General features: G+C 50.5%; 1 protein-coding gene across 16 annotated transcripts in view; it reads right to left on the bottom strand.

Moving 5' to 3' along the window:
- The window catches only part of NFASC (neurofascin), a 178,376-nt gene that overhangs the window by 53,451 nt on the left and 104,393 nt on the right, over positions 1-20,532 (bottom strand). For 7 of the 16 annotated variants that reach the window (XM_081225480.1, XM_081225482.1, XM_081225479.1 and 4 more), the window contains 6 exons: positions 15,349-15,366; positions 14,632-14,737; positions 12,478-12,674; positions 11,876-11,998; positions 8,785-8,955; positions 4,519-4,569 (listed from right to left, as the gene is read on the bottom strand). In XM_081225480.1, the coding sequence (XP_081081606.1) occupies positions 4,519-4,569; positions 8,785-8,955; positions 11,876-11,998; positions 12,478-12,674; positions 14,632-14,737; positions 15,349-15,366 (666 nt within the window). The remainder of the gene's footprint in view (positions 1-4,518; positions 4,570-8,784; positions 8,956-11,875; positions 11,999-12,477; positions 12,675-14,631; positions 14,738-15,348; positions 15,367-20,532) is intronic. The other 9 variants (XM_081225481.1, XM_081225475.1, XM_081225476.1 and 6 more) reach the window with 3 other exon arrangements.

Raw genomic sequence — 20,532 nt, 5'->3', positions numbered from 1 at the left:
GAAGAGACTAAAAAAGAAGGCAACAAGTTACCCCATGTTCTCTCTCTCTCTCTGTAGATATGCTCGTCTGTCCCACCAGCACACACATATACAACAGTGGCTACTGAAGGGGTTAATCCATTATGTGGTTAATCGGTTACCGTCTATAACTCTTATAGCATCCAGGTCTCAGTACCGAAGAAGCCTGATACCAAAGCAGCAGCTTCCTCCCACCCATCATCCCGGAATCACCCAAACGGTCAGACAACACAAGGTCAGGGGCACATGAGGAGGCTCTGGTGCCGGTTTGGTGAATCTGGGAGAGCTGCAAACCGTGGGGTTACGTGGAAGCTCAGTCGGCATACTCCTTCCACATGGGAACAAAACCTGTAGAAACCAATCTGTGACCCTGTGGACATTTAATTCACACCACAGTGTGCAGCCCTGCCAAGTACACATGACCAGCAAAGCATTAAGTAAAGGAAAGGGGGAAATGAACACCGAGGGCTGCTGTGGCTGCCCTGACACACTGCAGCTGTGACTATAAAAAGGTTATAGCAATACTTCATTTGTAGGATGTGGGCTAGCAGCCACAGAGTTGTTCCAAAGGAGGAGAAGCTACTGGGAAATGAGCCAAAGTTCAAAACTACAGGGAAGAACATCCTAAAGGCAGAGGTGGTAATCATCAGAGCTGCCACGTGGCCGTTTACTATGGGCCAAGCGCTGGGGCTCGGCTCCATCTCCATCACCATCATCACGTTCGATCCTCACAGCAAACTTGGGGGGTATGACTCCCATTTTCCACAGAGGAAGCTGAGGTTCAGTGGAGTCAACAGACTTGCCGAGGTCACAAGCCAGTTATATTTTGGATTGTGGACCATCTGGTGTCAAAGTTTGTGTTCTAGCGTCTATTCTATGTTGCCTCTCTCTTTAAAGATGGATATCCTACTTGTTCCTACTTCTGACAGTCAGCTTTGGGAAGATTTTTTGCACTCAAACCAAAGAATACCAAAATTCAAGGGCAAAAGACGTAAAGGAGAAAGATATTTTTGTCTTAATGAGCTGCTCTGGTGACACTCTTCCATGATGTTTTTCTCAAATATTGTTCTCACCATCTCAGCTGAGATTCTATCTCTCCTCGATGGCTATTAAATAAAGTCAGGCCCAAACTGGAAAAATACAAGCTGGGCTGGACATTAAGAGGCTCCAAAGACATCTCAGCTGGATTGTTAAAGCCACAGAAAGCTTGAAGAGGAGGCAGGGTGACACATGGTATCATTAAGGGATGAGAAAGCTGGACCCAAAGGGGAGATCGTGAAAAAATGTGGTCTTACATGAAAGGGATTTGCAGGAAAATTTACAAAGGATAATCCAGCTGGTGGTTTTGGGAGCTACTGCTCCCAAGGGAGGGTAGCTCATTTCTTGCCCTGGAGACGTAGACCCAGAAGGAGGGTTGGAGACAAAGGCGATTGATTACTCTATGAGACTCTATATGGTGGAAGACGACAGAGTCTTTTAGGGCATCATAGGATCCCACCACCTTCTCAGAGGTGGGGATCCCAGCCTCTCCAGCTTGATGACGCTTCACTGACTCTCCCAAATCTTCAGGGCTGGACCTAATATCTGATCATCTCAGAATCCAGATGCTAAAGGTCACATCTGTGAGGATTCGGGAAGAGCTTCCCATGCTGGCCCATCTGACCTCTAGGCCAAGGGCGGTCCATCCTCTCCTGCCTCTCACAAGCTGTGGTACAAGAGCAGGCTCATCAGTTTCCGGGGAAGTCTGGCCAGCAGGGGGACGTCAGGAGATGCCTCTGCCTCAACCACCTTGGCTTTAAAGAGCCAATGAAAAATGCCTCAATTGTCTCCTGCAAAAGTACGGGTCAAAATTGCTGAAAACCCGAGTTGCTCCCCCTCTGTCAAGTACTGTGTGTTAGCAGAAGAGAGTTCAATGAATCAGATGTGTCTGGAATCCACAAACAGCTTTTAGGGGCGGCTGGATCCTACCTTTAGCTGCTTGTGATTCTCAGAACTGAGAACTCATGGGCCTGGATCCCTGGCATCTCACCACCTCTCTGGCTCTAGAAACGGCTGACAAAACAACCGCAGAAGACAAGAAAAACTCTTTGTCTAGTAAATTTGATACCTTCTACTGCCAGGAAATCTCTTCCATAAATCTAACCCAAATCCCTCATGCTGTAGTTGCAGCTTTTTTCTTACCCAGTTCTCAGCATAGCTGAGAATCTGAAAAGCTAGTCTGCCCTAAAATTTCTCCCTCCTTAGTACTTTCTTCCCATAATTGTGCCTGCCTCTCTCCCCTAAGCTTCTCTTCAAGTTCTCCATGTCCCTCTTAATTTTAGGATCAAAGAACAATTGTACCTGATACAGTCAACACTAAGTCTTTAACACCATAATGGTAACATTTATTAATCACTGCTGTGTCTGACACCACACTAGGAACATAGGCACATTATCCTGTTTAATCTTCACAACAATCCTTTGGGGCAGGTAATACACCCATTTTGCAGATGAGGAGATTAAAGGCCTGACACACTAAATGACTTGCCCAAGGTCACTCAATGGTATGTCCTGGAGGCTGAGTTTAATTCAAGGCAGTCTGCCTCACAGCACACATCTTATCTTCCTTTCTCCTTTCCTGGGTGAATCCTAAGTGGCAAGTTACAAATTTTAGATCAGCTTCCCCCTGCTACTTAGCAGGTCAGGGGGCATCTGGCATATGTTCAGAGGATACCAAACCACTATAGAGATCACTAAACTATAGCTATGGGCTGGCCCTACTGTTACAAAAGGGGCATGCTTCAAAGCCAAGTTCAGAGGTGTACTGGGTACTGTTCATCATACTGTGTCTCTCTGTTCAGCTCCCTGAACTCAGGAAGGACCTTATCTTCTTTCCTTTCTTTTCACTTTCTGTCTCTTTCTAGAAGCATTCAAATTAGCTGTCCTTTGTTCAACATGTACCTCACTTTGACTTTATACCCTTTCCAGCTGGGGTCATACTTGGGTCAGCCCCACTCTACCTTGGATTGAGGAGATGAGGTCAATCTTCTTCTGAGCTCTTGTGAGTTTTGCTTGGTTTCATAGCCCTGGATGATTCTTATAACTCCTACTTTTTTACTTACAATAATATCTACCACTGGTCACAAACTGGTTTAAATGGCTGGAATCACTTAAACTTATATAATTGATGAAACAACTCTATATGCATGTCCCCCTCAGTGGTTTGTCTTATATAAAGCAAGGAGCTTGGACCAGATGGCCTCTAAGAGACCTTCTGGCTTTGATAAGACTCCAGCTTTAAGAATACTTCCATAACAGATTACCCGGAGTCCAATTGAGAAAAAGGCACATTCCACACCAATGCTCTGGGGCTCTTGACACAATGGTGGTTGGCCCCATTAGTTTGAAAACAAACAATGCCCCGAATCCAACAAAGGTCCCCTGCTTCCTCGGGCAGTAAATCTCTTTGGCAGGATCTCAATGTGGCTCTGGGTGCTCGGTGCCAAGTTAAAGCCTTTGCCACTCTCGCTGGCTCTCACTCCCTCTTCCCAGCCCCCACTCCAGACTCCGATCATTGTTTATATTAGCACATCACCATACAGACACTTCCTATCTGTTTGAGCCCACAATGACCCCCCTGGGGACCCGCAGCCTCAGCTTCCGCGATGGGAGCCAGCTGCCTCTCCAGAGCCAGCAAATGATGATTCCTCCGGCTGCTCAAGGAAAACAAGACAGTCTTGAGCCATGGTTGCGGGTAGCTCAGGTGTGGAAACAGCCAATTACTCTACTAATCAGCTTGAGCAACCAGTTGTGTGATGAGTTAGAAATACGCCTCATGGAAATTGTTCCATGACTTGCAAATGTGTGGGTGGATGGGCATTGGATTTGCATGCGCTCCCACAGGAGGAAAGAGACCCAGGTGCTAGATTGCAGTGGATGGTCCAACTTCTTTTATACTTACCTTGAAAGTGAACTCAGAGCTAGACTCTTCCTCCTATTTCCCAGATGAATTTTAAAGGGATATGGGACCTGTGAAATGGTACCCCCAGTAACTAAGGCTAGAGCCCCATGCAGGCAATTCATATTCAGACACTTAAGAGCTAGCTAAGCACACACTACAAAGCTTTCTGTGTTCTTTAAACCACTGATAGAAACGAGACCTCCCCTTTCCTCCTGACTGTGGGAACTCCCTATCCTCAGGTATTCTCCATCCATCCACCATTGGTTCCTAAGTTTCTACTGAACCCTCCAAGAAGCTCCTTTGAAGTCCTCCCCTGGCCTGACCAACTTGTCCAGAACTCAGACTGGAGGCTGGCACATTCGAAGAGATCGCACCTCCCCTCCCACACTGGCCACCTTCCTCCCCGTGAGCAGCGCTCTGGAGGTGGCGCCTTGGTATCCTGACCTGGCCAACTGTCACACTTGGCACCCAGCATGAGTTAATGGCATGGTATCAGTCAAGTTAGGCAAACTGGGGTTAGGACCGGCAAGGTTACTCCCAAGGTTACCACGGCGACTCACCACTGTACATGTCAGGGTGGTTTCTTAAGGACGAGTCATTATAGGGGTGGTCTGCAATAAACAAAAGAGGGTGAGCAAACAGGGACCACGGAGAGGTCATGGAGGCATAAACGGGAGAGAACAACAGAAATGCAAAGCCACAAAACAACCAGGGAGCACCAGTGGTCTTTTGCAAAGGAAACACACAGCATATTTGGAAAGGAAATACGCTTGGTGAAGAACAAGCAACACAAAACAGCCCCCGAAAGGGAAGAAAAGGTTAAATCCTGCAAAAGAAGGCAATATGTTTCTTTTTTAATAAAGAAATTAGGCTTGACCTTTAATTGCTTGGTCCTACTATGTTTCTAAACAAATGAGATAAGAATTAGTGGTATCCCGTAGCAATTGGAACAACCCTTTCCCACCAAAATCCTCAGTTCCCAGGACTCTGGATCAGGCCAGCTCCTGGGGTCGCTGAAGAGAAAGGAGTGTTAGTGAGCCCTGGGGCAAGAGCAAAACCCTACCTGAGCAGAAGTTAACTTGCAAGGGGTGGGAGGTAAATGAGGGGAGAAGACAGAGAGAAACAGATCATCAACAGAGTGGGACAGAGAGACCCTTGGCAGTGTCCAGCAATAATGTGCCGACCAGCAACAAACACTCCCCAACCTGTCCAGGTGGGCAGCGCCCTGGTCTCCAAGATGTGTCTGTTGGCAGAAAGGCCTCCTTCTGAGGAGGTGAGGAGTGGTCCAGGGAGGTGGGGACAGCCAGGCTGAGGTTCAGATTTTAGGATTAGAAAGGCAGCCTGGGACAGGCGAGAGAGTGTGAGCTGTGAGTTTTACACTTAGAACAGGGAAAGGCCTGCTGACTAAGATGGAGGTTCAGAGCTCTTCAGACTAGCTTGGGATGAAGCCATTCCTTAAGGAACAAGATCAGTGGGCTCCAATGTTAGGTAATTAAAACCTTTGGGCATTTCATCCTCAGTGAAAAAGACATTCTGGGATAGGCCACAATCATGCCAACATCCTTAAGTAGATTTTCGTTCTCCTATCACTGTCCCCTTCCAGCTACTGGGTTCACGTTTTGACAGTACCAACAGGGGGTGGGGAGTGGAACAGCCGACTGGAAGCCAAGCAGACGGCCCTGAGAAGCCTGGATGGAGCCCAACTGCCTGAGGGGGGAGAGGTGCTGCCAGAACATTTGCATATTTGAAGACAGATCAAATCCTGTTACAACTCATGCCAGGGAGGCAATGCGAGCTCTTTTCTGGGACCCACATTGCACTGCATCCCAAATTTGCTTAACACCTGCTAGAAGGAGTTTCATTATTCAGAACCATCCTTTAAAATGGAGAGAGTTGTAAGAGACCTAGCCTGTGTTTGGGAAGTTGGCTTGGGTTTATCTGCAGCTAAAGGTGGGAACTGATCTGCAGTGGAAAGAAGAGACAGGGTGGCAAAGGGGCAGGAGGGTTGAGTGGTAACGTTCCCCTCCTGGGGAGGACAGGGCACACACAGGTGAAAGGGCCCTTGCTTCATGCTCCCAGTGCCACCAGGTGAAACAGAAGTGACCAAGCTCAGGATTGACCTCTTGGTTTGTGGATTCTGGAGCACATCTGAGAGATTTAGGGAGACTTTCTGACTCCTTTAAGAAGGTCCCTGAGATGACAGACATTAGAAGGAAGCAGGGTTAGCGCTCCACCGTCCGCCTCAGGGCCATCCCTCCTCCCTCACCACGGCTGCCTCTTGTCCCCAGGAGGCACCCGGTGCCTGTGTGGTGTGGACAAAGTGGGACAGGCATCTCTTTGTTACTCTGACTTCACTGTTTGTCTTTGACAGCATCCCAAAACAAAATTTTAAAATGATTTTATATTGCCCAATATTTGGTATTAGATCCCTTTCTCTCCTTCCTTTAATTCAGGTAATAAAAACTGGGCTGTGATGAGATGTATTTCTTCCCCAATGGGCAGACTGTGAAAGAAACTCCTGGTGAGAACAGTCTTTGAAGCTGTCCCAACTTGTCTGTTTTGTCTTCCACCCCCAGACCTGGTTCTGAAGGTACAAGAAAAAGCTTGTGTCCTTTCCAGGCAGGAAAGCAGAGAGAGCACAACTGAGTTATTTTAAGCAACTGTGCCCAATTCTGGGCTGGCTCGGATGCCCAGAACTTGCTCCCAGCCAAAGCTGCCCTTGGGAGAACTCCAGGAAGCCGACAGGGTTCTGTTCCCATCACCCAGGGGGTTTCTCAGCATTTGGGGGAAAGCGGTTTCAGTGGGGTAGGGGACCCAGAAATGAAGCAGAAACAAACATCTCTTACCTCCTCTGGTAGGGAAAAGGAGGTTTCTGGAAAGTTCAGCTTGTAAATGTTGAAATCTCCAGCTGCTTAATTCTACAGAGGAAGGCTCTTCCCCACCTCTATCTCCCTGCTTCTACCCCACCTCTATCTCCCTGCTTCTACCCCGTGTAACAGTGAGGGCCTCTGCTCAGGACTGCAGATGGTCACCTGACTCAGTCCCCAAACAGCAGGCAGATTTCAAGGTGATGGCACTGAAAGCTATCCAGGGAGCATCTTGCTCTTGATATTCCTGTCTCTCCCACTGCCCAAGGCTGCCTGCTCTGTCCTGGCTCCGGAGGCCCCTCTGAGGTCCTGGGCAGACCACATTGTCCTCCCCAGCTCAGCCAGCTGGCAGGCGATCGCCCCTGCACTGAGGCGACACCTCAGACAACCCAACTTTCTTTGCAGGGGTCCTCTCTGGGCCTGGGTCCGGAATAAGAAAACCAGGGAACAGGTAGCAAGTGGATCGGAGCTGGGTGACCCTGCCAGGAACAAGGGGGGCTTGTCCCTGGGTTGCTGGCCATCGTGTTGGCTACCAGAGCACGGGCAACTCAGAGCAGTGTGTGGGGAGCTGTACAGGCAGGAAGGGGAGAATTAGAGGAGGGTGAAAGGGGGTTCAAAGAGAGAAAGATGAGGGGGAAAAGAAGAGAGAAAGAAAGAGGGAGGCGAAACAGTGAAGAAGGAAGTGAAAAAAAGGGAAGAACGTGAAGAGAAAGGAAGAAAGAAAAGGCCCACAACAGGAGAAGGGGCACGGGAGGGATGCTGCTTCTTGGGGGTCCCCCTCCGTGCTGCGGTGGAGACAGTGTGGGGCAGGGCTGACTCTCAGCACCAGGGGTTCCCATCACCGGCAGGGACTGGTGGGGAGAGAAGAGCCCACCTGTCCTGACCAAGGGGCGAGCTCACCCGCGCCTCTCCCCCGCCGCCTGTGCCCACCCAGGAGGCGTCGTCAACCACCCACCCACTTCCGGGGGGCGCTCCGGGGAGCCAGGGCTCAGCCTCTTTCCTTCGACCTGCGGAAACTGCCAGCGCCCACATGGGGCCCTCTGCCTGGCCTCCCCCATGACTGCCTCTGCCCATGGCATTGAAAACAACACTCATAGCTGTGTCAGACAGACGAAGGTCTTTGGGGGGCTTTTCTACAGAAGGCAAGTTACAAATCCATGGTATAAACCAACACAGCCACTTTCAATGTCCTGAGCAGGCTGAGGACTTTGCAGCCAAAGCTCCAGGCCGGCTGGCACCTGGCAAAAAAAGTGTCTCTCTGACCTGTCTTCTTTCTCTTCTGGTGGAGCGTCACAATGCTAAAATGGGTCAGGAAATGCTGATTCACTCTGGTACCAGCCAAACAGAATCAGGGAATAAAAATGAAAACAAATAAAACTAAAAGGTAAACCTGCAACTTTTAAACACAGCGACTCCACACGGTCCAGCATATACTTATTACAGAATCAAACACAATTCATTTTGCTGTACTCACTAATTTGGATATTCCATACTATTGCTTTATTCTAGAAATAAAGATAACCAAACAAGGACTAGAAATAATCAAGCTGGCTGCATGAGAACAATGGTGGATGACCACTTACAGTAGTGCTTCTCAAATTGTGGTGTGTCCCAAAACACCTGGAGAACTAATGAAGACCAAAGAGGCCCCGGACTGCCGGGCAGGAGAGGGCTAGGCTTAGGTACGTACGGGTGCCAGGTTTGTCAGGTTATTCTGATTCCACCAAAATTTGAGAAGCGCTGGTGTGGAGTAGGACCAAGTTTAACTCAAGGCTCCAGAATCAAGAGATGTGGCTGAAGAGCAGCTAAAGTCACTCAGGCACAATGAGCTGCAAGGATTTCTAGCTCACGATGGGGGACAAGGCTCTTCCCAGACCCAGGTGCCAGGGGCCGCTTGGGCTCAGCGGGCTGCTGCCCCCGACCCCCAGCTTCCAGCCCCGGGCAGGGGCCTGCACTTACTGGTAAGGACTTTGAGGTTGAATGGGTTCTTCTGCTGGATGGTATGGGTGAAGTGGAAGCGGGCATTGCAGCTGTAGTCTGTCTGCATGTCCTGCAGCATCACATTAGAGAAATACAGGTCTCCGTTATGGCCCTGGGAGACACGCTTGTCTTGGGTGATGGGCTCCATGGCTATAAGGAAGCAGAGGTAGAGTGGGAGGTTAGCAGTAACTATAACAGTAATAAAAATCATCATAGTTCTGGCAATTGAGCACCTACGGAGGGCCAGGTGGGGGCCCGGGAGCTTGACATTATTTGATTTAATCCTTTCAACTCTGAGGCAGGGCTTATTCCCATTTTAAGGATAAGAAAGCAGAGGATTTAACATGATCTGGGTCACAAAAGCAGTGAGAGGGGAGTAGGAGTTTGATTCAGATCTGCCTGCCCACCATGCTCATGCTCCGTGACCATGCTTTTCTATCTCCTATTCATGCCACAGAAGATCTGACTGGCTCCGAGGCCAGAGGGAGGAAACACAATCCTTCAGATGCTCCCCAAACTGGGAGTCAAGTTCACCTGTTTTATTTTTTAAACGTCTACTCATCCCCAAGAAAGAAAAAAGCACCACCAATTATAATTGCACGAGGTATACCAATCAATGATGCATACCAACAATTTTAGGACACCTTCCAATTTTAGAGATGTTAAAATATGAAAATGTGTGCTTTTTAGAATTAATGACATCATAGGAGTGGCTGAGAATGCTGACAACATAATCTACATTTCTTTCAAGCACTGCATCTGTAAACTCAAATGATCAGGTTTCTAGGCTGTTAGGTTTATAAAAATATACTTAATAAGGCTGACTGCTCATAGGTATCGCCTTCTTATCCCTACTGATTGTTTCTCAAGTCACCATTTCTTTTTTTTTCTCTTGAAAAGTGGTTCTCTTTTATTTATTTATTTATTTATTTATTTTACAATGTTGTGGTACTTTCAGGTATACAGCAAAGTGATTCAGTTTATTTATATATATATATATATATATATATAAAATACTTTGTCAGATTCTTTTTCCATTATAGGTTATTATAAGGTATTGAATATAGTTCCCTGTGCCATACGGTAGGACCTTGTTGTTTATCTATCAAGTCACCATTTCTTAAAGCATTTCTTAAAGGTTAATGATGCCAACTTTCCAATGATGGGCTGCTGAGCTTTTCAATTCATTTATCAAAGATTTACTGTAGGCGTCAGGCACTGTGCTAGGCACTGTTGAAAGAGAGAGAAATAAGAAAGACAGTTCCTACCCTCAAAGCACCTTCGGTCTAGTAGAAGAGACAGCAGATAAATGCAATGCAGTGTGGTGAGTGGGAAGCCCCAGATAAGAAGGGGATGAGCTGAGAGAAGGAACACCCAGTCCATTCCGGGGTTTGAGCTGACACTTGAAGGCTGCATGACATTTACCAGGCAGAAGAGAAAGAACCTAAGTGGTTTCTAAGCAGCAGGAACAGCGTGTGCGAAAGGTAAGAATCCACAGCCTGAGCAGGGGAGTGGGGGTGGGGAGAGGCAGGGGGTAGGGGAAGGGCTGGAGAGTCAGAGGGGACCACATCAGGAGCTGTGTGCCAGGGAAAGGAGTCTGGACTTTATGGGAAGTGATGAGGAGGCAGTGAAGGACTCTGAGCATGAATGAATCAGTTTTACATTTTTAGAAAGACAGGGGAGGCCAGGTACGGATGATTACTCTAACCTAGGGAAAAGCCGACGGTGGCCTGTGCTGGGTAGATGCTAGAGAGGATGGAAAGAGGAGGGCCATGAGATTTGCTCAGGAGGTAGCATGGACACAACTTGGTGTGATGCGGGGGATGAGAGGAGAGTCTGAACTGTTAGCTAACAAACCAACCCTCCAGCCTGTGGTCCACATATACTCACGGTGGTGAGGCAAGGCAGGGACAATGATTGATTGAGCACAAAGCCATCCTCACCTTGCAAAACAGTTGAAAGCAGCCTCTTTCGGAAGCAGGCTAATAAGAATTCAGAGATGGGGACTTCCCTGGTGGTCCAGTGGCTAGGACTCCACACTCCCAGTGCAGGAGACCCAGGTTTGATCCCTGGTCAGGAAACTAGAGCCCACATGCCGCAACTAAGAGTTCGCATGCTGCAAGGAAGATCCCGCAGGTGGCAAAGAAGATCCCATGTGCCGCAACTAAGACCCGGCACGGCCAAATAAATAAATAAATATTAAAAAAAAAAAGAATTCAGGGATGGAGAGAATGATGGGTGACAGGGAGGAGTATCTATAGATTGATGAAAGGATGGATAGATAGGGAAGAAGGAGGGGATGGGAGGTATTCAGGAAGGGAGGGAGGAAGGAAGCCAGGGTGATGCCCAGATAGATAGCAGTCTTCTATCCACCTTCATAATGCCCCCTCCCTTTATTTGACTGAAAACACAGGAATAAACATCAGTCCACAGCAGTTAAGTGAGCCTCTGTCCAAAACTGAGCCAGGACAAGCTCTGAATGATGTACTCTGTCCCCGACTCCAAACATTCTGTCTCCCCATCACTCCTTTATCAGAAGTTTCATTCCTGAATCCCGCTTCTGTCCTACAAGAAGAGTGAATCGGAGTAAATCCAGATGCACCAAAGACTGAAAGAGGAGGCTTGGTTTCAACCTGCCTTCAATTGGCCGACTGAAAACCAGCTTCTCCTCCGTCCCATTCCTTTCGCTCTTCCTCTTCTTCATCCTCACAAATATTACCGAGCACTTATTGTGTGTCTGGCCCTGTTCTAAGCACTTTGGATGTATTAACTCATATATCCTTACAATAATTCTATTAGATAAGTACAATTACCAGCCTTATTTTTTCCAGAGGAGGAAACTGAGGCCCAGAGATGTTAAGCAGCTTGCTCAAGATCACACAGCTAATAGCAGCCAGGCTAAAAAGTGAGCCCTAGCAACCTCTCTCTGCAAAGCCAGTGTTCTCTGCCACATGGCCACCTTATATCTGCTTCTCACAAGTCAAGGTCGTCTAGCCTTGGGAAGAGCCCTCCCCATTTAACACTCCCTAAGATTAAAAGAGAAATAAAACACCAGGCCCCCAAGACTTACAGCTGCTCATCCAGAAGATGACTGGGGACGGAAGTCCAGGTGGGGGGTTGCACTGGAGCGTCAAGGGAGCACCTTCTTGAACGACGACAGGGTCTAGGTTTTCCTTGGGCCACAGAGGAGATTCTAGGGAGAAACAGACAAAGGAGGATGTGATGAGGGTGACGGCTGGGCTGGGGCAAGGAGCAGGGTTAGAGGCTGGCACACAAGGAGGGCAAAGAGAAGAGGAAATGGGAGAACAAGGGAGGCATGAGAGAAGAACGGGGCCTATGAGTCCAAGCGAGGCGCAGCCCTTGAGAGGCGGGAGAGGCCTATTTCATCTGACTGAATGGATGCACATCTTTAAAGTCTCTTCTCCTTCCCCGCCCTGCGGCCGGAGTGGCCAGTGAAGTTGTTCACGACCGGTTTGGAAACTTCTTTTCCAAGGAATCTTTTTGAGTTGGGGGAGGTGAACCCCTGCTCAGAGGCAGAAAAGCAAGCAGGACACGTGGGGCACCAAGGTACCTGTAGGACAAGGGTGGGGCAACCCTTCTGGAATGACCCTCCAGGCCCTGCCCTCCACTGACCCAGAATCAGGGCATCCTGGGCCTGCCCCATGCACTCACTGGACACCTGCAGGCGGATCCTATTGGACAGGGCCGTGCCAAACTTGTTGCGGGCAAAGCACTGGTATTCCCCCTCATACTCCTCTGGCCGCCCGCCACTGCGGAAGTCGATCACCAGGGTACCAGACCTCCTCCTCATCGACACCCGGGGGTCCTTGGCGATGTTGAAGAACCTACTGTTGCGAGTCCAGTGGAAGCTGTGGACGATGAAGGGGGTGGGTTGGAGGGGGGTGGTCAGGGACGACGAAGAGTAGCAGGGTGGGCTCCAGGCTCCGAGCTCCAGGTCAGAATCACAGGGCCCTAGACTCTGACTCAGGCCCATAACTGTTCCTCCAGACCAATGGGTCCCAGCCCTGGCTGAGTAGCAGGACCTGCTAGAATGCCTGATAAAATGCCGGGACCCAGGTCCCACCCAGGTGAACCTCTGGGGCAGGTCCCTGACATTAGTAGTTTTATTACCCAACCCAGGCTGGGAGTCATGGCTCTAAGTGATAGATACCAAGTAGCCCCTGGGGGATTGTGCTCTTTTTTTTTTTTTTTTTTTTTTTTTTTTTTTTTTTTTGCGGTACGCGGGCCTCTCACCACTGTGGCCTCTCCCATTGCGGAGCACAGGCTCCAGACGCGCAAGCTCAGCGGCCATGGCTCACGGGCAAAGCCGCTCCGCGGCATGTGGGATCTTCGCGGACCGGGGCATGAACCCGTGTCCCCTGCATCGGCAGGCGGACTCTCAACCACTGCGCCACCAGGGAAGCCCGGGATTGTGCTCTTTAGAGGAGTAGGCAGCAATTTTGATTTTTTAAAATCCCGAGTCAGCTGCTACTTCCACCCCCAAGCATTCCCAACCTCCGACTAGGAATGCAAACCCAAATTCCTATTCCACCCGACCCGAACACATGAGGGAGCCAGCCCTGCTCCTCCTGTGTCTTTATTTGATAATCGAAATGGCCCGGGTTATCTATGCCGCTGCTCAGTGGATGCAGATTATAAAACGGTGGCTGTACATTTCGGAAGGAGCAATTTTGAAAGAAAGGGCAGCCTTAATAAAACTGAGCCTGGAGTGGAGAGACTAGAACATCCCTCTGCTTCGCCTGGGGGGACGTGTGTCTGCAGCTGCCCAGGACGTAAGTAAAAGAAGCAGGAGCAATAGTGGCTGCTCAGTGTCTCAGAGTCATCGTCCCTGCGAAGGACCGTGGAAGAAAGACCAAACCTCAGAAGCAAGGTCACCAGTGCCCTGCCTGACTTTTCAGGGTGACTCCTGCTTCTCCCGTCATGGGCAAGAGAGGCCCTGCTTGCTCCCGGGCTCACAGCTCTGGGCCAGACCATCTCAGGCACACCCGGGGAGGGAGGCAGAAGCAGGATGCCACACACCTGAGGCAGGCTCCACGTGCCTCATTGCTCCTGCTGACAGACACACTCTACGTGGGGGCCTGTCACCTCTGGGTCTGAATCCAGCGTGAGGCTCCTGAAAGCTCCAGCCTGTGGATGCTGTTTTGAAGATGGTGGACGTGCAGTGCATCCTTATCACCAGTGCTTATCGCTTGGTAGAAACGAACCTGGCCTGGGCAGTCAGAGGCCTGGGATTAGGTACTTCACATCTCTGTGCCTCCATTTTACTGCCTCTTCACCAGGACATGAGTCCTTCCCCAAAGGGCAGTGAGGTGGTTGAACAGACAGCGTGAGGAACATCTAACACAGAGCCTGGCACAGCAGGCTTGCAACTCGTGTCTGCTGACATCTCATGTGATCCTGATGTGCACATAAATAAGCAGAGACGAGCTCAGAATGAAAGACTCAAGTTAGCTTGAAGAGGAACTTCCTATAACCTAAGCATGGGGTGGATGCTGGGGACAAAGGCAGTGGGAAGAATGTTTTACTCAAAGTTGGAAAACTTAATACCTAGTCCTGGCTTTTTGGTGTGAACTTAAGCCAGTTAAGTTTTCTGGCCCCCAGTGTCCTCATCAGCTAAATTTCCTGGCTATCCAAATTGTACCTTCTACCTTGTGGGTGCCTAACAGACATTTTTTGAATGGATACATTTAATTTCTCAGCTGCTTCAACTATCATCAGACCCAGGGGGAAGGGGACGGTTTAAATGCCCTCTTCGCAGGCCCCTTTCCCTCCACCCAGCTTGGATTTACCTGCCAGTACACTCACCTGGGGGCAGGGTTCCCTTTTGCTTCACACTCAATCAAGATGTTATCACGGGGATCCACGATGTGGTCCTTCACTGACTGCTTGGTGATGGTTGGGGGCTGGGACACTGCAACAGCACACACAGTGGGCAGTCAGGGCTGCAGGGACCTGCCCTTGGCGAACGGCTGAAATTAAGAGCTTCAGGAGCCACACAGACAAGCAGGCAAGCGGGGGGTGAACAGTGCCCCATTCTAGAGACCCAGCTCCTTAAACGGGGCTGCAGGAAAGGGTGTGTGTGTCAAGGACTAAGCATAAGAAGAATCCCTTTAAGATCTCATAATATCGTTGTGAGAAACTGAAGGCCAGGCTTCTGTTTTACTCGTTCTTGTACTCCAGGGCTTAGTACAATGCCTAGCGTACAACAGTTCTTGACAAGTGTTTGTTGAATGAATAAAGAAGCCAAAAGCTGCTCGATTTCCAGAACCTAGCGGCCATTTCCAGAACCTTCTGAGCCCAGTTGGCCAAACTGTGGTGAGGTTGGAGCTGAAAGACGCTTCAGTCCCCAGAGAAGCCCTCCCAGGGTCTTACTTGTCTGCAGCTAAAGAGCCAGCTCCTCTCATTCCCAGTCCCGGACTCTAAAGTTCTCCAGGGATCTCCTCCCTGGCCTTTTCCCGCCCCTCCTTGCTGCCCTCCTAACTCCCAGAGGCACAAGTGCAGACAGGCACCCAGGGGACTTACGCTCATTCTGAATGCTTGCTGTTAGTTCCCGATGGGTTAGCATTGTGATGGGGGAGAAAAGAAGACAACGGTTATCGGTTATCTGTGGTCGGACACGACTGATCGCCCAGGTGGCCTCACACCCCAGCATACAGGGAGAGGGCAAGGCAGGCCTGGGGAGGGCAGTGTGCGGGCTGTCTCCTCCCAGCTGCGGAACTCCGTGAATAGCCAAGCAGGGGTGGGGACAGAGCCGGCAAGTGCTTCACGGTGAAGGTGATGCCTCCCCCAGGAGACCAGACTGCGCAGTTGAGCAGAATGACCACCTTCTGACCAGATGATGACGTCTCCAGGGATGTCTCCCATCAGGAGTGGCAATGTTGCTCAAAAGAGGCTGGGGTCCGAAGATGCAGCCTGTCATCTCCAGATGCCCCCGAGCAAAGCAGGTTCCTTAGCCAAGGGTGCAAGGGTGAGGCTGGGGGCACCAGGGAAGGAATGGATCTGAACCACCGCTACAGGGGGAAGCCCGAGGGGGCCCAGCCAGGTCCACAGGCCTCACTCCTCCCTCGACACCTTCTTCTCTTTCACACCTGAAAGCACCTTCTCTCCTCATGGTCTCCTCCTTTGCCATCCTTTGGAAAACTCGAGGGACGGATGAATTATCGTCGTCTGCTCATGGCAGAAGTACATTGTTCTACGGAAACTCTGCTTCTGAAAAACTCTGGGGGTGAAGCAGAGCCCACCACTCCTTTCTGTGCTTTTTACAAAGAGGGTAAAGAGGCAGGTGGCACAAATGTTCCCTGGCGCTCACCTGAGGTGTGCATGTGCTCATGTACAGGTGTGCGCACGTTTGGGGTGTGGGCTTCTCACACTTTGAGAAGCACGAGAATCACCTTGCAGGGGGGTCTGGTTAAAATGCAGGTTCTGACTCAGTAGGTCTGGGCGGGGTCTGAGCTTCTGCCTTTTTGACAAGCAGCCAGGTGATGCCGGTGCTGGTGGTCTGTGGACCACACTTTGAATAGCAAGGTTTCAGAAGTTTTAGAGGGTATATACTCTCTGGGGGGAGAAGGGCTTGGTTAAATTTGTCTGCAGAAAAGAGAACATGTGTTGCTATAACTTTTTCCCTTATACAATATATGTATTACATGATTATGTTACTGAATGCCATTCTTATTTCATGCTGGTGGGGATATCAGACACTGCCGGTGTTGTGAGCTGACCTTTTCCAAGTGATCGCTTCCTGGGGGAAGGCTGAGCCACGGTGACCTCAAAGCTTTCTGACTTGACTGCAGTGAGCTATGCAAGAGGAGTTTAGGGGCTCAGAGAGGGGGCGGCCTGGGGAAGGCAGAGTTAAGACAGGACTAAGAGATGCAACAGGAGCCACAGGAGAAAGAAGGGAGACAGAGAGGAGAGACGGAGGGTAGCAGGGATGAGGGCCCTGCTACACATGCTATCAGGAAGTGAAAGTGTTGAGGGTAAGGCTTATGGAGAGGTTCAAAACAATTCTTTCATTGGGCCAGGGTTGTGTGGCCTGTTCGGGCACTGAAGAGAAATTTTATCTGCTTTACCATGTGCCTGGGGCAGCCCTGGCAGGAAACAAAAAGGAAAAGAAAAGTCCAGGGGAACAGCAGGAATCTGTGGTTTCTGAACACAGGCTCTGTGGAGCTCCCCACTGCAGCATCTTCACCCATCTATGATTTTCCTGCCACGGCCCAAGAAAGGTAATTCTGGAAAATCAGTGGGGCTAGGCAGGGAGGGGGAGGTGGGGGGAAGGGACCATTGTCCGGAGCAGCAGGGCTGACACCTGACCCACTCCTTTGATAACCAGCCCAGGCCCCTGGTTTCTTCATCTCAAGACACAGTTGACGTCTCTTGGGTCCTCCTATCCATTTGAGGGCTCTGGCCTCACCCTGGATGGAAAGCCTGACAAAGGATCTGCTTTGCCCACATGGGCTTCAAGCCTCTTTTATATAAAGGTCAGTTCAATGGAAACAGCCCTAGACGTTGCCCAGGGAATCTCACGTTCTTGGAAGGGAAGTCACTCAGTTAAGGTCACACAGGAAGTTTGCTGCAGAATAGGAATGAGAATCAGCTCTCCCACTGCTGGTCGAGAGCTCTTTTTGCAAATCCATCCTTGGCCGGAGAGATGAGCTGGTCTGGTGGGGTCTTGGCACTCTGTTCTCCTTGACACTTTGGACAGAGCTTGGGGAAGGGGAGACGCTCAGGATGCTGTCCCCAGCCCCACACTGAAGTCAGGTCGGGGGTCTCCTGAGAAACTACTTGCCTAAAGAGGTAATGACATCTGCAGCCACCATGGTGCTACCAAGGGGTTTATTTCAGGGACACAATCAACCCAGAAGACATGCCGCCACAGGGAGAAGACAGTGAGGACAGCCTGCCTAGGGACAAAGGCGACCCATCTAGTCCCGGGAACGCCCCTGCCCGCCATGTCACACCACCTGCCCTTCTCTCTGTCTATGGAAGTTGCTGGATGACTACGTCAAGTGGAGAATGAATGTGCTCTTTTGACTTCCAAGGGGGAGGAAAAGTCTTCCAATGGTCTCTGCAGGGGGTGAGGCAGATGCCTGCCCAGTCTGCAAGGTTTCTTTATTCATGAACCACTTTTCTTTCCCTGGCTACCACCAAAGCAGTCATCCCTTGGAGGATGGGTGTGTGTGTGTGTGTGTGTGTGTGTGTGTGCGTGTGCGTGTGTGCGCGCGCCTTGCTGAGGTGTCCTGCAGCCTCACTGCCCGGGATGACAGTGAGGAGGAAGTGTTTCTCCTACCCCAGGGCCCTCCTCTGTGGGTTCCTAGGAGAAAAATGCCGAGTTCTTTGATGTGGGGAGGGAGCTGGAGGGGCAAGCTGCCAGCAGACTCACTTTTCTGGCAAAATCACTCCGGTGGACGGGGCAACCCTTTGCTTTTTCCAAAGGTCATGCTGTTCTGCTCGGGGTAGTGAGAGTTGGGGTACATGTGACTCGGCTGGCAGAGCAGTGGGAACGGGAGGCCGAGTGTTCAAGGAGGGATTGTGCCTCGGCCCATGGGGTCCGTTCCAGGAAGCCTGCTGCACCCAAGCTCCCCAGGGCAGAAGCAGCGCCCTGGTCCTCAAGGCACAGACGACGCCCTCGCAAAGGGGAAGCGAGTGGAGGGCACGTCGGGCCGGGGAGCCTCTGGCCTGAGCCCCTCAGTCCCTTCCAGCCAACACACAGAGAAAGTTACGAGTGCCTGATCTGAGGTGGTTCCCGTTGGCTATTGTGAGCAATGCTGCATGCACATGGGGGTGCAGATACCTCTCCTGCCTTTTGCAACAACATGGATGGACCCTGAGGTCATTATGCTAAGTGAAAATAAGTCAGAGAAAGACAAATACTGTGTGTTCTCACTTATATGCAGAGTCTAAAAAAGTCAAACTGAAAGAAATAGGGAGTAGGATGGTGGTTGCCAGGGGCCGGGGGTGGGGGAAGTAGGGGGATGCTGGCCAAGGGGCACAAACTTTCAGCTACAAGATGGATAAGTTCTGAGGATCTCATGTACAGCATGGCAACTATAATTAACTGTACTGTACTATATACTTGTAAGTTGTTATGAGAGATCTTCAAAGTTATCACCACACACACAAAAAGGTAATTATGTGAGGAGACGGATGTGTCAACTCACCCTATTCTGGTGACCATTTCCTACTGTATATGTGCATCAAATTGTCGAGTTGTACACCTTAAATTGACATATATGTCAGTATTATCTCAATAAAGCTGGGGGTGGAGGGGAGAAAGCCTGATCTTTCCCCAGCCCATTCCACTGGGGCTCAGCCCAGGGTGAGATGGAAGGATGGGCTCAGATAATCTGGGGGGCATCTATCCTGGGCCCAGGGGGAGGGAAAATCCTGGCTGAAGAGGACTTCTTCCCATGGCAACTGGGTATTCTCTGAAGGGCTTGCCTCACTCTTGTCTTGCATTCGGCTTTTGTAGACTCAGTCTGGAGACGTCCACACGGCCACTGTGCCTGCAGCAACCAGGGAGGCATACGTATGTATGAGGCAGGCTCTAGCGGCAGCAGCAGGAGTGCACAGCCCAGGGCACTGGGAGTGGCTTTGCAGAAGGACTCACCTCTTCATTCAGAGAAACACTGGCCCTGCCGCTATGAGCAGGAGAAAACAGCTTTGTTTCTCTGCTCCTCAGATTTCTAACCTGTCAGCTAAGGATAATATCTACTTCATGGATTCGCTGTGAGAATCATGGGAGATGATGCCTGGAAAGCTCTTAGCTCTCTATTAAGCACACGGCAGCTGCTGTTCCAGGGAGAATAACAGGGGCTCCAAGAGGAGCTAAAAGGGGCCAGATTACCAGAGGTAGGGGTGCGGCATGTTGGGCCAGACTGGGGATCCAAGAGGCCTGGGTTCTTTCCATGAGTCCATCACCCGTTTGCTGTGTGACCTTGAGCAAGTAGGGACCTGAGTTCCCATGAACACATGGGAAGGGGTCCTGCAGACCCTCCTCAGGTTCCTGGCAGCTCTCTGGCCCACAGGTGGTGCTCTGGAGAGACTGACTGCGGGGGTCCTGCCTGGGGCACGGCTGAGCTTTAGGACTCCTTTAGGACTCCGGATTCCTAATGCAGACATCAAAGCCATCTGTTTATAGGTTCACCTTGCAGGAACCCCTCACCCACCAGCCCCGGGGATCAAAGTGGCAGGTGAGTGAATGAGGAGAAGTGGCAGAAGAGAAATGAGCCTTCACCACTTCCTTCATAACGCAATTTCCTCTGCAGCCCCTCTCCTCTCCAAGGACGAGGCCTTATCATGCTTCTTATTAGACTATCTGCCTGGGACTGTTAATGAGAAACTATCCTTGAGCCAGCAGTGCAGATGGTCTCCATGGGAACAGTCCCCTTTACAACTCCCCTCTCCCTCCCTCCCTAAGTGCGTGCAAGCGAGTGCGCACGCACAAACACACGTACACACATACACACGTTGGGGCCATAGGGAGGGCAGTAGGGACCTTGTCCATCTTGATCTGGGTCCAACTTAGAGTTTCTCCTGGCCTTCTCCATACAGAAGCACCCACTCCTCTGAGCAACTATTACTGGCCAAGTGGGGGGCGGGGAGCACCCCTCCCCAGACACCTGTCACCTGGAGAGAGCCCAAGTCAACACTGGCATCACGTGGGCCCCATCTATTCCTAGAAGCAGGGAACAGGGGACAAAGGTGGTATGT

The sequence above is a fragment of the Mesoplodon bidens genome (assembly GCF_964165515.1).
Source record: "Mesoplodon bidens genome assembly, chromosome: 2".
In the NCBI taxonomy this organism is placed as follows: domain Eukaryota; kingdom Metazoa; phylum Chordata; class Mammalia; order Artiodactyla; family Ziphiidae; genus Mesoplodon; species Mesoplodon bidens.
Note: the sequence above shows the minus strand (reverse complement) of the source record. Positions and strands in the feature narration are given on the sequence as shown.